We start from the raw sequence: 17,193 nt of genomic DNA, 5'->3' as shown, positions 1-17,193 counted from the left end.
AAAACGATGGGATTATGATGAATGAAGATTGTTGTCGGAAAGCTGGGTCCTGTTTTAAAGGTTAATGCAGGTAGGAGATGCTGCGAAAGTTGTTTGCAGAAGGTGCTTCAAACTAGAGGGTGTGCGCATGCGCAGGCTCCGTTCTATTCGGAGTGCGCATGGGCGCACACCCCATTCTTCTCTGGCTGTGCGCATGCGCACAAGTCGTTCTACTCGCGGTGGTTTTTAGCTTCACCCAGCGACAGTCCTCTGGTCATATTTGTTCAGCAGGGAATTAATTATAAAGTTTTAAATATAAATGAAGAAATAGAAGTAATAGGGATTGAGGTATGGATTAGTAAATCAAAATTTAATATAATAAATTATTATAATCCATGTAAAAAAATAAGTAGAGAAATACTGGATAGTATTTATGTGAAGGAAAATGTTAAAAATATTTTATGTGGAGATTTTAATGCTCATAATACCTTATGGGGAAGTAAAAGGAATGATGAAAATGGAAACATAATTGAGGAATTTATGGATGATTATAACTTAACTTGTCTAAATGATGGAAGAGGTACTAGATTTGATGTAGGGCATGGAGTAGAATCTGCAATTGATCTTACTATAGTCTCAGATCAGATAGCAGGAATAAGTCAATGGGAAGTAATGAATGATAACTCCCTTGGAAGTGATCATTATCCTATTCTGCTTAAATTGAATAATTTTAAAGTAGCAGTTGAAGAAAATTGGTATCCTAAATGGAGAATGAGGGAAGCTAATTGGGAAATGTACAAAAAGATAGCAAGTGACATGTTTATGGAGATTATGCCAAATTTAAGCAATAATATTGAAGAATTAAATTCAATGATTACAAATATAATATACGAATCTGCAGAAAAGGCCATTTGCAAATCTACTGGATTGAAGAAAAAGAAAATGGTTCCTTGGTGGAACAATGAATGTAAAGAAGCTATTAAAGTTAGGAATAAAGCATTTAAAAAGTTAAAAATAAATCATTCATTTGATAATTTAATATTATACAAAAAAGCACAATCTAAAGTTAGGAGAACAGTTAAACTATCAAAAAAGAATTATTGGAGAAGTTTTTGTAGTACAATTGGAATGGACGTTAAAATAAATGAGATCTGGGGAATGATTAGAAAGATGGGAGGAATTAGAAGGGATTTTTCTTTACCTATAATTAAAGATGATCAGTGTGAAGCTATAACAAACAAGGAAAAAGCAGAGATGTTTGCAAGGTCCTTTGTGAAGGTGCATAGTTCAAAAAATTTATCAAATGAAGAATTATCATGGAGATTGGAAATGATTGAAGATAATAGAGAAATTTTAAATAGAAAAGAGATTGATGGAAGTATTTTAGATAAAGAATTTACATTGTTTGAAATGAATAGAGCATTGATAGGAGTTAAAAATACATCTCCAGGTAAAGATGGCATATGTTATAGGATGATTGAACATTTATCAGATGATGCTAAAGGAATAATTTTAAAGTTATACAATAAAGTATGGAAACAAGGTGAATTGCCCTTAAGCTGGAAGCATTCAATCATTGTACCAATATTAAAGCCAGGTAAGGATAAAGGAGAGGTTAAAAGTTATAGGCCTATAGCTCTTACTTCTAATTTATGTAAATTGATGGAGAGAATGATAACTAGGAGATTAATGTATGAAATAGAAAAAAGAGATCTTTTATCCCCTTATCAGAGTGGTTTTAGAAGTGGACGGACAACAGTAGATCCAATTGCTTGTTTAGAAAATGAAATAAGAAAGGCTCAGGTAAATAAAGAAATTCTCTTGGCTACATTTTTTGATATTGAAAAAGCATATGATATGCTTTGGAAGGAGGGTTTATTAATTAAGATGAATAAAATGGGAATCAAAGGAAAAATGTTTAATTGGATTAAGGATTTTTTAAAGAATAGAAAAATAGAAGTAAGAGTTGGGGTAAATTATTCAAACATTTATGATATACAAAATGGAACTCCACAAGGTAGTGTATGTAGTCCAGTGCTTTTTAATATAATGATTAATGATATTTTTGATAATATAGATTTTAGAATTAATAAAGCATTATATGCAGATGATGGGGCATTATGGGTGAGAGGAGGAAATCTTAGTTATTTAAAAAATAGAATGCAATCAGCAATTAAAACGGTAGAAAGATGGTCACACGAATGGGGGTTTCGTTTGTCTGTTGAGAAGACACAAGTATTATGTTTTTCAAGGAAAAGGGATAATCCAACAGTAGATCTTAGATTATATGGGCATGAATTGAAACAGGTAAATATGATAAGGTACCTTGGTGTATGGTTTGATGAAAAACTTTCATTTAAGATACATATGCAGAAGATTATTGATAAATGTAAAAAAGGTATTAATATATTGAAATGTTTGTCAGGGAATGACTGGGGGGCAACTAGCTCATCCTTGAAAAGAATATATGATGTTTTAATTCGATCTGTGTTGGACTATGGATGTATTGTTTATAAATCAGCTGCAAATTCTTTGTTGTTAGATTTAGATAGAATCCAAGCCAAAGCGCTTAGGATATGTAGTGGTGCTTTTCGAACATCTCCAGTTCCTGCTCTTCAAGTGATTACTGGAGAAATGCCACTGGACTTAAGGAGGATGAAACTGTCAATAAATTACTGGTTAAATTTACAAGGGCATGAGGAAAATCACCCTACTAAACAGATATTCAGAGAATGTTGGGAATATGGCCATAATATAAGGAGTTGTGGATGGGAAGGAAATATTTATGCAGAGTATTCTGGGATAAGTAATATAACATACTGTAAAACTGTAAGTACATCTAAAATTGCTCCATGGTTTTTCGAAATGCCAATAGTAAATTTAGAAACTAAAAAAATAGAAGAGTCTTGTGGAGGTTTGTATCAAATTATTCAGCAGCATTTAGAAGTAAGGTATGAAAATATGACACAAATATATACAGATGCATCAAAAGAGGAAAATGGTAAAACAGGAGTAGCAGTATATATTCCAAAAGAAAATATTTCTATCAAGAGAAGAACAACAGATAATTTATCAATTTTTTCAGCAGAGATGTTGGCAATTATTTTAGCATTGCAATGGGTGCTGGAGGTGAAGCCTAGAAATGTAGTTATCTGTTCAGATTCAATGTCTTGCCTGACTAGTTTTAAAAGTGGAAAATCTGAAAGCCGTCAAGATCTTTTAGATGAAGTCAGTTATTTAATGTATGGTATAAGGCAACAAAATATAAGTATTCAATTCACATGGGTTCCAGCACACAAAGGAATCTTAGGTAATGAAAAAGTAGATAAGTTAGCTAAAGAAGCAGTTAAAGTAGGAGAAATTGAATATGATGTCCCGCTAAGTAGAACAGAAATAAAAGTAATTATTAAAGATAAAATAAATAAGGTATGGCAGAAGAGATGGAATTTAGAAAAAAAAGGAAGACATTTATATAAAATACATAAAGATATTAGCATAGGATATAACAGTATAATGAGTAGAAGAGAGGAAATATGGATAAACAGGTTAAGGATTGGGCATACTAGTTTAAATGCAGGTCTAAAAATAATAGGGAAACATCCAACGGGTAATTGTTGTTATTGCGGAGAAATCGAAGGAGTAGAACATGTGTTGATCTATTGTAGCAAATATACAAAAGAGAGGAAAGAACTGGAAAGGGTAATGGGGAGTTCAGTAAAGATGGCAGATTTATTAGGGAAGCATCAATCAGATAAGATAATTAAAGCACTTATTAAATATTTAAAAGATACAGAATTAGCTGGGAGAATTTAGTGTGTGTATGTGCGTGTGTGTAAGTATAGATAGAATTTAGTTTCATGAAGATATAAAGATATACAGACATTATATTTCTGAATTACATCTCCGTCCAGTTGATGGCGGTAATGCACACAGGATGCAAACTGCCAGAAAACTCAATAGAAGAAGAAGTCCTCTGGTCTCCTTTCTGTAGTCAGCGTTACCTGGCGTTAGCAGAGCGGTACCACCGAGGAAACAAAGTTACCAACAAGACGAGAAGCATATCCAGAAGTAAGGTTTCCTGTATATTTTGTGTTACAGACTTACGATTAAGCTGTGCTGCTTTTGACTTTTTTTTTGCCCCATTTCGACTAAAAACTGCTGAAGCTAGCAGGCTAACTTAGCTAAAAAAAAAAAAGGCAGTTTAAAGTAGCTTCATGCCTTTGCTTGCATTGCTTTGGCTACTGTAGATGAAATTGTATTCATAGTCAAGTTGTTATGCGCACTAGTTTAAGAGTTTGGCTGAACGTAGCCCTCTAAAATAAGATAATTGCCGTAAAAAGCGAGCTTTTTAGGCTAGCTAATAATTAAAATTAAAGTAATTTCGGTTACAAATAGAGATAAAGGAATAGTACACCCAAAACATGATTAGCCTTCATTTTCTACTCACCCCCATGCTGAACAACACTCTGGAGTCCTTTTTTGATATCTCAAATGCATCTGGAGATCTGGGAGGCTTCTTGCTGTCTGCTGACATTCAAATAATGGAGGTCTATGGTGACCGAGACAGAAAGGTCCATAAAAGTCCACAAAAAACGTGTCAATATTCCTCCATACTGCTCGTCCGATGTATTCCAAGTGTCCTGAGTGGGTAGCATCCAGAATTTACTCGAAACGAAGTCATTTAGAATGTTTTTAGAGCATAAACAGTAGTGTATAGGATTTCCTGAAAGCGCGCACACGCGCGCTCACGACGCTACGGAAGCCGGCAGACCAAACCAGCGCATTCAGCTCGGCAAAGAACTCATGCTCTTCCTCAACACTGAAGTCCTCAGACATTTTTCTTTCGTTGTTTCTTTCTTTGCACAGGTAAACTGCACATTTCTTCTTCTACGCTTGCATTATTGGCAGAGCAGACGCTGAATGCGCACTTTCATCTGGTTTGGTCTGCCGGCTTCCGTAGCGTCGTGAGCGCGCGTGTGCGCGCTTTCAGGAAATCCTATACGCTACTGTTTATGCTCTAAAAACATTCTAAATGACTTCGTTTCGAGTAAATTCTGGATGCTACCCACTCAGGACACTTGGAATACATTGGACGAGCAGTATGGAGGAATATTGACACGTTTTTTGTGGACTTTTATGGACCTTTCTGTCTCGGTCACCATAGACCTCCATTATTTGAATGTCAGCAGACAGCAAGAAGCCTCCCAGATCTCCAGATGCATTTGAGATATCAAAAAAGTACTCCAGAGTGTTGTTCAGCATGGGGGTGAGTAGAAAATGAAGGCTAATCATGTTTTGGGTGTACTATTCCTTTAAAGCTAGGTTCTGATAAACTTATTTCAGCCAAGTTAGCATTTTGCATGAAACCTCAGTTGCTTTGGTAACCTTTCATGTTTTTCGGTTTTGTAGTAAAGCATCTGTTCCTTGCTCATTATGAAATCATCAATGTACGTTTAAGGCAGTGCGGATTTGAGATCAAACTTATAAGCGGGCCAGGGTGGAGGCAGTGTTTTTTCATGGAAAGGCATATCATAAGAAACTGATTTAGTATTCGATCGATGGAAAATTAGCTGAAAATAATTGAATTTGCTTTTGCAGGTAAATAAGATTATCTGCCAAAGAAAAGAGGTATTACTTTTAAAATAAGATATTCAGATATTATACTCTTTAAGTAAAATAATGGAGTTGATGTTTTTATTATTTTAAACTCAAATCTTTCTGTATCTACATATTTCCTCGACTAATTGTTCAAATTAAAATAAAATACAGTTATTACAAGTAGAATCCACTTACCAATATTTAAAGTTTGCTGTGAATGTTTTCAGTACAGGGTCCATAATGTGCCAAGACCAGTTCTACGGGGGCCAAGAGGATTTTAGGTCAAAGCTAATGCAGCAGTTTGCTTTTTCACACATAATTGATTTATTACTATACATCTAAAGTTTGAGATTTAACTTTTAAGGTAAAATACCATATAGTACCATCTTTATTAATACGCAACTATGAATAAACAAGGTCAAAAGTTCTATATATACATTTATATATATTGTACTTGGTTGACCTTATTTATATAGATATATATATAATTTGTAACAAAATAACATGTTTTTTTTTGTTTGTTTTTTTAACCCTACCATGTTCTATTATGCAGTAAACTTTACTTAAAGCCATATTGTGTTTGCAGGTGTTGGACCCACAATGTTGAACCCAACCAATGGGGACCCAGGTCATGTTGTGGTGAATTATGCTGAGGAGTATTTGGACCTAGTGGAGTCTTTACCTTTCGACTTGCAGAGGAGCGTGTCTCTCATGAGGGAAATAGATTCCAAGTACCAAGGTGGATTACCTGTTTTTGGCTTGATTTTTTTTCCATATTACTCTGCATTGATGTGGACATTTAGCTGTAAAATATTTCTAGGGCTGCAACTACCGATTATTTTGCAAATCGATTAATAGGTCGATTATATTTTCGATTAATAATCAGATAGCCAAAGGTTCCTTAAAGAAGATTTTTTACGGAAGTAAAAAGTAACTCAAACTTTTCCACTTGATGAAATTGATGGACAGATTTTTTTTTTTTTATCTTAAATGCAAAATGTTTATATATTTCTTAACAGTGTTGGTACAATTATTTCCCTAATTGGGTTCTCTGTCATCTAAAGGCATGTTTTAGAGTCTCTATACTCCAGTTAATGATTAATCAGTTACTAAATTAGTTGATTATTTCAACAATTGATTAATCCAATTAATTGTTTCAGCCCTAAATAATTCTAAATGAATGATTAATATTTTATTGTTGTCTATGCCTCAGTAGTTGCAGCATATTAACAGGAACTAATAAAATTTACATAAAGGTGACAGAATAAATAGTAACATGTATCTCATGTTATGTGAATCTACAGGTGCTGGTCATAAAATTAGAATATCATGAAAAAGTAGATTGATTTCAGTAATTCCATTTAAAAAGTGAAACTTGTATATTATATTCATACATTACATACAAACTCATATATTTCAGATGTTTATTTTGTTTAATTTTGATGATTACAAATGACAACAAATGAAAATCTCAAATTCATCATATCAGAAAATTAGAATATTACTGAAGACCAATAAAAACAAAGGATTTATAGAAATGTTGGCCAACTGAAAAGTATGAACATGAAAAGTATGAGCATGTACAGCACTCAGTATTTAGTTGGGCCTCCTTTGGCCTGTATTACTGCAGCAATGCGGCGTGGCATGGAGTCGATCAGTCTGTGGCACTGCTCAGGTGTTATGATAGCCCAGGTTGCTCTAATAGTGGCTTTTAGCTCTTCTGAATTGTTGGGTCTGGTGTATTACATCTTCTTCTTCACAATACCCCATAGATTTTCTATGGGGTTAAGGTCAGGAGAGTTTGCTGGCCAATTAAGAACAGGGATACCATGGTCCTTCAACCAGGTACTGGTAGCTTTGGCACTGTGTGCAGGTGCCAAGTCCTGTTGGAAAATGAAATCTGCATCTCCAAAAAGTTGGTCAGCTGCAGGAAGCATGAAGTGCTCTAAAACTTCCTGGTATGTGGCTGCGTTGACCCTGGACCTCAGAAAACACAATGGACCAACACCAGCAGATGACATGGCACCCCAAACCATCACTGACTGTGGAAACTTTACACTGGACTTCAAGCAACGTGGATGAAGTGCCTCTCTTCTTTTCCTCCAGACTCTGGGACCTTGATTTCCAAAGGAAATGCAAAATTTACTTTCATCAGAGAACATGACTTTGGACCAGTCACCAGCAGTCCAGTCCTGTTTCTCTTTAACCCAGGCAAGACGCTTCTGACGCTGTCTGTGGTTCAAGAGTGGCTTGACACAAGGAATGCGACAGCAGAAACCCATGTCTTTCATACGTCTGTGTGTGGTGGTTCTTGAAGCACTCACTCCAGCTGCAGTCCACTCTTTGTGAATCTCCCCCACATTTTTGAATGGGTTTTGTTTCACAATCCTCTCCAGGGTGCGGTTATCTCTCTTGCTTGTACACTTTTTTCGACCACATCTTTTCCTTCCCTTCGCCTCTCTATTAATGTGCTTGGACACTGAGCTCTGTGAACAGCCAGCCTCTTTAGCGATGACCTTTTGTGTCTTGCCCTCCTTGTGCAAGGTGTCGATGGTCGTCTTTTGGACAACTGTCAAGTCAGCAGTCTTCCCCATGATTGTGTAGCCTATAGAACTAGACTGAAAGACCATTTAAAGGCTTTTGCAGGTGGTTTGAGTTAATTAGCTGATTAGAGTGTGGCACCAGGGGCCATCAATTTTGAACCTTTTCACAATATTCTAATTTTCTGATATGATGAATTTGAGATTTTCATTTGTTGTCATTTGTAATCATCAAAATTAAACAAAATAAACATCTGAAATATATGAGTTTGTATGTAATGTATGAATATAATATACAAGTTTCACTTTTTAAATGGAATTACTGAAATCAATCTACTTTTTCATGATATTCTAATTTTATGACCAGCACCTGTACAGATTGAAAAGAAGCTTTGTTTTGCTTTGTGTTCTTTTTTCCTAGTTTCTATAAAAATGTCTCTAATATCTTTATTCATTTGCAGTTTTTATTTTCAGTATGATAGACAGGTAGTTGTGCAATTTAATAAAGATAAGATTTAAAGACTGAAAATTAAATAAAAAGTGGAAATATGAGGAATACGTGCTGAATGACGAACCCAGCGATGGTCTTGTATAATAAACGACATGCTGATAAGTTTTTAATTTGTTTTATTGCAGAGGCACTTAAGGAGCTTGATGATGCCTATGAACGGTACCGCAGAGAGTTGGACTCGCTTCAAAGGCGCAACCTTCAGTTATCCATTCAGAGGGCGCTGATCCGCAGCCAGGAGCTTGGAGACGAAAAGATCCAGATTGCGGGTCAAATGGTAGGTGTGAAAATCACGCTTCAGCTGTTCTGATGTAACTTGCATATCATTGGAAAATTCCCAAACAGGACTGTGTGCAAATAACAAAGACCGAGCAATACCTCTGTGTCTGTATGGGGCTAATTTACTTTGAGTATATGTGGGTCTGATGCTTTTTTAGGTCTAGAAAATTATGATTAAAGAGGAAATCCCCGACCGGACAAAGATGACTCCAAAAGAACCAGAGGGTTACACGTTAATCTAAATAAAATGTAGAATTTAAGTTTCTTTTTTTGTCACTTTTTGCAGGAATTTTGCAAAGATCTATAAAGTTTTTAAATACATTTTTCCAAAGTTTGAAATCATAATAGATTTTCTGCTCTCCTTCCACATATTGAGAAATTTGATTGCAGTAAAAGCAGTTCTTTCATAAAATAAGAATGGTAATATGTTACTCAGAGCACATAAATAATGAAAAAACACTCACTAGTATCAATGAGGTATTTTGAATTGGAAGTAAATATAAAAAATGTACTGAATACCATTTTGAGTTGCTGCAATGAAATTTCATCAAAATGGACGAGCCTGCCGCATAATTTTTTCACTGTAATTTTTGGGGTGTCTTTGAATTCAGCCCTCTATAGGTTGATCATTTTCATTTCTGTTAAATGATGTGGCATCCTTTTGTTCCTAACACATCACCCAGTCCATATCAGTATAAATTAACAGCATGATTTTTTTCCCCATTGAGACCTGATTAGTTTTCAAAGTGTTCCTTTAATTTTTTTGAGCAGTGTATTTTACTGTTTTCTTGGCAACTCATTTTCTCAGGTTTAGACTTTATACTCTTCCTGGTTGTGATATCAAAGGCAGCAGGGAAAAGATCTCATCTTAAATTAAAAAAGAAAACATGGAAAAAACGACTCCTCACTTGACCAATCTGAAGTATCCTCAAACACATCTAGTTTCCTTTCTGTGTATTAGTGATTCAGAAAACAACCGCAGCATTGTGTTGTTTCATAATATGGACAAAATATGGCTGACAATAAAACAAAACTGATATTCAAATAGCCCATATAAATGATTGTCCTTTGCTTAAATTCTCATTGCTTGTTGTTTCAGCTGGAGTTGGTGGAGAACCGAACCCGAAAAATAGAGTGGCTTTATGAGCTTCTCCTCTCCTCCCAAGAAGTCCAAGAAAGTCATGTTACACCAACGACCCCCGTTACAACCGCTTCCGCATCCCGGATGTCCTCTTTTTCAGCTCCGGTCACTCCAGGCAAATCAGGCCCCCATGAAAAGAAACGAGACGAGGTCACTCCAGGCTCAGTCGGTGGAGACAAAGCCGGAGGGAAGCGCTCAAGGCGTCAGAAGAATGGAGAAAACCGTGAAAGCTACGGGGGTCTGGATCACTCAGAAGAAGTTGGGGCTTCTCGAGAAAAGAGAGCCAAAATGTCCTCCAAGAAGAAGAAAAGATCTAAAGGGAAGTCGGAGAGAGAAGTGTCACCTCCTGACCTGCCCATAGATCCAGATGAGCCGACATACTGCTTATGTGAGCAGGTTTCCTTTGGAGAGATGATCGGCTGCGATAACGACGAGTGTCCGATTGAGTGGTTTCATTTCTCCTGCGTTGGGCTCCATCATAAGCCCAAAGGAAAGTGGTACTGTCCCAAGTGTCGGGGTGAGAATGAAAAGACCATGGACAAAGCCCTGGAGAGGGCAAAAAAGGAGAGGGCTTATAACAGGTAGCTCGCTCAGCTGGGCCCAATAAACACTGAATAGAAAGTTCTACCATCTGTCTTTTTCATTCATAATCAACTCTGTTAGAAAGTATTCGGCTGATGAAGATAACCTGAATCATTTTTGTAGCTGCTGCAGATCTGAGAAAAAAAGATGTCTCCATCTGGCTTTTAGTATTTGTAAAAATGTTAATGGAAGAATAAACCCCCACCTGCATGTTTTAAGGTCTGTTCTGCCTTTGTGTTAAAAGTTTAAATATATCTGCTCAAATAAAATATTTCTAAACTGATACATTATTTTGTCCAGTAAACTTTCCCAGCAGATCTTTGTTTTCAGCACAGTGTGCTTCAAGTTGAACACTCTAGAAACATGATTTATATTTATCTCTGGGATAATATTTGAAAAGAAAAGTATACATAATGAAGTGGAAGAAAAGGAATATAGTTTTATTCTTAGTGGCATGTTTTTGAATCTGATCCCTGAAGTCTAGTCTGCAGCAAAAACTTGTTTCTACTGCTTTTACAGGCTGAAATTTGAGCCCATTCTTTTTAAACCAGCTTAATCTCAGTAAATATGGAAACCATATATGATCACTGGCATAGATTTTAATACCTTTATTCTAAGGATTTAGGTTTAGATTTTGAATTCAAGCATGAATATAACATTGTAGTGTAGCTCTGGTTTAGAATAGCCTTTATGTGAACTCAAATTGCCATTTTCTCAATCCTGTTGTGGAAAAATTTAATTGATCTTGATTCTCCCATCTTTGCTGCAAAAATAAGCAGCTCTGCCAATTGGTCCATTTGGCAGCTTTTGATGAACTCTTCCTTTAGATTGATAGCCATGTCTAAATATACCGCATACTCCTTCAATCAGTGCCTTACTTATAGATGCTACTTTTGGTTGTCATGACATTGTGTAAATCTAATCTGAGGCTTAAAAAGAAACTCAGACACCCTATTAAGGATGGTTTTATTTACAAGAACTGGAAAAAGTGACATGAGGGACAACCAGTGCAAAATCTGTATATAATTTCAGCTGCAGATTTGTTTATATACACGAGAACTCGATGGGACTGTGAAAAAACTACGTCATGCATGTAACAGTTCACAACACAGCAAAGGACGTGCTGCAGAGATATTTGATTTAGCTGTAGTAGGTGATGTATAGGGCTGCTCATAATCCCACTGCATTGTGAAAACTGACTGAACCAATCAGGTGCAGAACAGAAACCCATGACTAAAATGATGCACCCTTGGAGACATTTACCATAGCAAGTCATGGGAAGTTATTAAAGCAAGTAAGAACACACCAGATTGCTTTTTTTTGTTGTTGTTTTGATGCTTTATAGCCCAAACTGACAACGCACATTTCCCTGGTTGACTAGAACAGGAAGGAACCATAAAAAGAACCTCTTGCTAGACAAGAAAAAAAAAAGAAAAAAAAAACGCTTTTCAGAGAAGTTGAGGGTAAAGTGCATAAAAGCGTAAAAGGAAAAGATTGGGCGAAAAAAAAAAAAACAGTTTAAAATTTCGGTTACTCCACTAAAACTTGCAGCACACACAGCTTAAGGATGAGGCGAGCAGCAGCTGGGATTGTCAGGTCAACTGTCCCTCCAGCTTTGTTCAACAATGGCAGACACCCGCTTCTCGTACTCCCGTTTGTTCTCCTGGTACAGCTGGGCTGCTTGACTGTTAGCTGGGCTGTTGGGGTTCGGCTCATCAAGCAGAGACTGGAAAAAGCAACAGAAATAACAGGAAATTTATGTTGTTTTTTTTGTCTCAGCTCACATTAAAAAAACCTACTAATGTGTTAATATACTATTCCAACACTTCTAGGTCACAAAACCGGAACTAAAAAAGTGACCTTTTGTGTTAAACTTTTGGAAAAACAACTGTTAGCTAAGCAAAACAAGATACCAGAACAAAAAGTTTAATTAGTAAAATGTCTAAATTACCTGATGGATCTGTCTAAAAGTTCAAATTGGTTGGCTGATGTAACATTAGTTAAATGTTATGACTGAGAAATATTTTACTTTTGGTTCACAGCTTTCAGTTTATTTTTTTTAGAGATTGCTTTTCAGCATTTCTTCCAAGTTTCATTAACTTTCATTTCAGATTTACTAGTTTTAACCTTTCTTGATAGAAAAAAGGACTATTTTTTATCCCGGTGCTCTGCAATGTTTATATTTCTTACCTGAATGGAAGTAAGAATAGAGGACACATCATAAGTGGGACTCCATCGATTTTGTAGAATGTCTAAACATATACTGCCATCTGCATAGACTGTAGACAAACACAGCATGAAACACAGCCCATAATAATCCCAGAGGTAATGTGACCACATGTTCCGGTCCTCCTACCATTTGGATGAAACATCTTGGAGACAAATCGTACTGTGGGGGGTTTGTTGGGGTATTCTTCTGTAAATTCTACAATGAGCTTAAATGTACCTGAGGAGGAAGAAAAGGAGGAAAATCAATGAAGTAGAAAAATGTCAGTTTTGACCTCTTTTAACAAAACATTTTCATAGAAAATAAATTAAGTTACAAAGCTGATTCATTTCATTGGTTAGAAAATACCCTGAAAACAGCTCCTGATAAACTAGAGAGGAATGCAGTAAGCTATAATAACATCGCTGTTTAACTGCTTTAATTAAAAGTATAACTTAAATATGACTTTTTTAAAGACCAGTAAAACAAAAACGGTTTATCCAGCAAAAAAAAAAAATTAACAAAAATAAACCAAGAATTGCCAGATACTTACCATCCTCAAAGGGAGTTCCTTCGGGCCTGCAAGATTATACATAATTTTACATTTTCTTTTCCGTTTCAAATAATTGTTATATTTTCTGGATAAATACATTTTACTCACTTACCCAAAAATCACTGCATTCCACACCATTATGTTGTTTTCAGATGGGGCCCCACTGACTCCAGCTGGAGGATCTTCTTGAAGCCTTTTTCAACCAAAATAAAGAGGGAAAAGTTGAAAATCAGTTCTTCCATCCAAGAGGGAATTTACTAAAACTATCCCTAAAGAACTTTTATGAGAACTACAAATATTAGGACTTTTTTTCCCCATCACACAACGGGTTTATTCCTTCAGCCATCCATGACCCCTAAAAATCCTGCCCAGTGTTGTGAACAAGATTCCAGCGACCGGAGCAATCGATTTACATTTTATCCCAATGTAGAGGTGCATTCAGAGCACAGCAATGCAACAGGCACACTGACTCTTAACTTGATCTCTTAATCTGAATCTTTCCGTCTTGTGTTGCAACAACCAATCAGGGACTGGATGTGGCTGTGACACAAGGTAAAGGAGCACAGCTTTTTTTCCCAATCAAAATTGATAGAAAAAAAAAACTTTTTGTAGACATAGGATGAAGTAAGGAATGCTGTTTTTTTATGGATTTTTAAAAGCCTGTTTCAATTTTCACCTTGAAAAGGCCCAACCGCCCACCTCATGGACTCTCTGATCTACAAGCATCTCTGGAGGATGTGGAGGACCCAGGGAAGCTGTTCAGCTTTCCATAATGAATAAAGAGCCTTGAATCGCTCAGTAATACCCAGGTCTGCCAGGCTGAGTTGAAACCAACAAGCAGCAGCATCCCCTGTTTGATAAGGGGGTGAAGACAGAAGAGGAGCACATGGTTGGTGACGTGATGTGACATGTTTGATGCCACCGTGATCCAATTGTTATTCTCTAAAGTTAACTCCAAACTTCTATGTTATTATGCAACTGTGGCTGCTGTTTTCAGATAAACTCCTTGACTGCTATTGCTGTAATAGCTGCTCAATATGATGCTTGATTAGTCCACAAAGCAGATTTCTAGTCCAAAATTGGAAATAGACCTCTGAAAAACAATGTAAACAGCAGGCCCCATTATTTCAATACATATTACTCTTTAAATGGCAAAATGTCATGCTACTATTTCAGCACTGAAAATTTTTTTTTTTACAATTTTAAATCTTTTGAAATGGCACAGATATTATTTGTTCAGCATTTAATGCCAAATACTAAAATTGAGAATTTGTTTTTAAATTATAGCTGAAAACCTTTTAAAAGATTGCATTGTAATGTAATCTAAACTTGAATTTAAAAATGAACTTGTTTGCTTTATCTTAATTTTCCAACATTTTTCCATAAAAATGTATAGAAATATTTGGACCGAACCGTGTGAAGAAGAAATAGGAGATGTGTTTCAGGACGCAGTGAAGCTCGCTTTTAACACACAAACAACTCTTTTCGTGAACAAAATGTTCCTGTTAAGTCAGAACAACAGCTCTGTTAAAATTCCCCTAAACAACACGCAGGAACGCCTGTTCATGACTTCCTCCGCGATTTTAAGTCAATCTTCATGGAATTGCGCTACTTTATTATATTAAACACACCAACTTGAACTAAAAACAATCTAATTGTCCAAAAACTGCCTTATCTAGTTATTATCAAGATAAGGGCTAGTTAAATCAAACTTTACATTAAAAAAATGTCCTTTCAGTTACTCTTGTCCGACATTTAAAAGGTAGTTCGTGAAGAGTAAATTCTTACCAGTAAACCAAGTAGGCTAAACTGCTAGCATCTACCATAGTTCGCTTATCCGATATTTCTCGCTCCTCAATATTTAACAGTACCTTTATGTGTTATCCACACTCTCAGATACTTAATGTAAACAAAAAACATCTACATGGAAAATGTAATTTGCAACGGAACTGAATAATTCCCGTTTTTTGTGAAATATCAAGCTGACGTAAGCTAGGCTAATGTTAGCTTGTTTTGACAAAACGGCTAACCAGGCAGAGTCGGCAGAATTCCATAGCTTGGACTCACCGTTTAAAATCTCTCATAAGTCTTCGTCTCGCCGGGGTGGACATGGCTTGACTTGTGAAACCCTTATTGATAGCACATCTATATTGAAAGAAAACGTTTTATTGATCGAAATAATTTATTGTACTTAATGGAATTTTGAGTAGAAGGGGTGAAGCCTTCCCACCGCCGCCGACGTTTTACGTCGTTCCTCAGAAGGCTCCGACTCACCGCTAGGCCCAAAGAGATTTAAAGGGCTATACCAACCATCTAGGGGGAATTAAAGCACAATGTCTTATGTTTCTATAGTTTGCAGTCTTTGAAGAAAATAGAACGGTAATTATTTTCGTATGACCAGTTTTAATGTGGGTTTTTGATAAAATGCTTAAAGCAAGTGATGTTATCCTAATGGATTTACAACATTACCCCTCCATTTTGGTTGAGGCCACAGTTTCTTTCGAGGGCGTGGTCACCGACACATTACGTCAGTGCAGCCCAGCTAGAATGAAGGTCGTTGCACTGGCAGGTGTGGCGTGTGCTTCCACGTGAATCTATTGATCCTTTGCAGTTTGACGTTGGAATGCACATTTCAGATAATGAAATACATTCTTTCTTCATCCACAAAAAAGTAAATTCTGCCTCAGAAAAAGAAAACAAATTGATCAAATAAGTAGATAAAATAAAAGTCAAAGGTTAAAGATTTTCTTTATGACCTCAATTTTTCTACAGCAGCAAAAGGAAGACTAGTCATTATTAGCCCTTTAGTCCCCCCCCCACCCAAAAAATTGTTAGATTTAACAAATAAAGTGCACATCCTCTTCATAAGTGATATTAATAAGACACATCTAAATGTATAAAACGTGCATTTTTCCTGCCTTAGTTCCATCATTAATAATTGAGCTTTATATCTCAGAAACAAAGGCCAAGTTTGAAAAAGTATTAAACTAAATAATGCAATAAACACAATTTCTATCTAGGGTTCAAAATGTTTACCACCTCATTGTTTAATTTTTTTTTTTATGAAACAGTAACTTATTGAGTATGGATATTTTGTTTTAAAACTGATGTTTGGTAGAACTAATTCAGGTCAGCATAGAAACGGCATCTATTTGCAGCAACCATGAGCAGGTATTTCTGTTAAGGACAATTTGACTTGATTCCACATTTCCAGGATTTCCTTTAAGTCCCAGAGATTGTGCTGATCACTCCTTGGCAGTCTTCTTTTTAGATTGGAAGGAAAACATTTACTCATGGGTTTGTTTTCTTTTTGAAACACTCCATATAATGAAGCAGGGCCTTTGTCTTCAAGCTGATCCACATTCTGTGTTATGCAACATACAGGCCCAACAACATAATATGAGAAACACCTCCAGAACATGTTTGAGCCACCGTGCTTTACAGTCAACTGTGGCCCAGAGGCACAAAACAATGTTGCCTTTGTCAGTCCATTACATTGTGTTCTCTATCAATTTTACATTGAACTTTTCTTCTTGCCAGTAGCTTGGCCACAAAAAGGGGTATTGTAATTGTTATGGTATGGATAGGCAAATCATTTTATCATATGAACCAATGGCAATCAATATAATTCCAGTTATTTAAATATTCTAAATGAATACTATTATTATAATACACCGTCAAAGCATAAAAACCAATGGAACATAAAAAATCAAGTATCAGAGGAAATTATATGGTTAATTTAAGATTTACCATTAGTTAAAATTTTTTATATTAAGTCAGGGTTCACACTACCTTTTCTTTTATATC

At 35.9% G+C, this 17,193-nt stretch overlaps 2 protein-coding genes across 2 annotated transcripts; one reads left to right on the top strand and one right to left on the bottom strand.

Annotated features, from left to right (window-relative positions):
• Window positions 1–204: 204 nt before the first annotated feature.
• ing1 (inhibitor of growth family, member 1) lies at window positions 205–10,912 on the top strand. Its single transcript, XM_038289665.1, has 5 exons — window positions 205–252; window positions 3,956–4,047; window positions 6,164–6,316; window positions 8,754–8,902; window positions 10,004–10,912. The coding sequence occupies exons 3-5, from the start codon at window positions 6,178–6,180 to the stop codon at window positions 10,628–10,630; spliced, it is 915 nt and encodes a 304-aa protein (XP_038145593.1). The 5' UTR covers window positions 205–252; window positions 3,956–4,047; window positions 6,164–6,177; the 3' UTR covers window positions 10,631–10,912.
• A 663-nt stretch (window positions 10,913–11,575) lies between these two features.
• ube2al (ubiquitin conjugating enzyme E2 A, like) lies at window positions 11,576–15,668 on the bottom strand. The gene is made up of 6 exons (XM_038289666.1): window positions 15,454–15,668; window positions 13,499–13,579; window positions 13,387–13,412; window positions 12,984–13,073; window positions 12,818–12,906; window positions 11,576–12,353 (listed from the first exon to the last, which is right to left on the bottom strand). The coding sequence occupies exons 1-6, from the start codon at window positions 15,495–15,497 to the stop codon at window positions 12,225–12,227; spliced, it is 459 nt and encodes a 152-aa protein (XP_038145594.1). The 5' UTR covers window positions 15,498–15,668; the 3' UTR covers window positions 11,576–12,224.
• Window positions 15,669–17,193: the final 1,525 nt, after the last annotated feature.

The sequence above is a fragment of the Cyprinodon tularosa genome, unplaced genomic scaffold (assembly GCF_016077235.1).
Source record: "Cyprinodon tularosa strain WSP-4 unplaced genomic scaffold, ASM1607723v1 ctg270, whole genome shotgun sequence".
NCBI lineage: Eukaryota > Metazoa > Chordata > Actinopteri > Cyprinodontiformes > Cyprinodontidae > Cyprinodon > Cyprinodon tularosa.
The sequence above is the reverse complement of the archived record's forward strand: the minus strand, read 5'-3'. Positions and strand labels throughout refer to the sequence as shown.

What these genes read in the sequence shown, in the direction of transcription:
- ing1 (XM_038289665.1), top strand. Translation starts at nt 6,178, where the DNA reads ATGTTGAACCCAACCAATGGGGACCCAGGTCATGTTGTGGTGAATTAT. An exon ending in AATAGATTCCAAGTACCAAG is followed by an intron (nt 6,317 to 8,753) that starts GTGGATTACCTG and finishes GTTTTATTGCAG; the next exon opens with AGGCACTTAAGGAGCTTGAT. An exon ending in TCCAGATTGCGGGTCAAATG is followed by an intron (nt 8,903 to 10,003) that starts GTAGGTGTGAAA and finishes TTGTTGTTTCAG; the next exon opens with CTGGAGTTGGTGGAGAACCG.
- ube2al (XM_038289666.1), bottom strand. Translation starts at nt 15,497, where the DNA reads ATGTCCACCCCGGCGAGACGAAGACTTATGAGAGATTTTAAACG. An exon ending in TGGAATGCAGTGATTTTTGG is followed by an intron (nt 13,413 to 13,498) that starts GTAAGTGAGTAA and finishes ATAATCTTGCAG; the next exon opens with GCCCGAAGGAACTCCCTTTG. An exon ending in CTATTCTTACTTCCATTCAG is followed by an intron (nt 12,354 to 12,817) that starts GTAAGAAATATA and finishes TGCTTTTTCCAG; the next exon opens with TCTCTGCTTGATGAGCCGAA.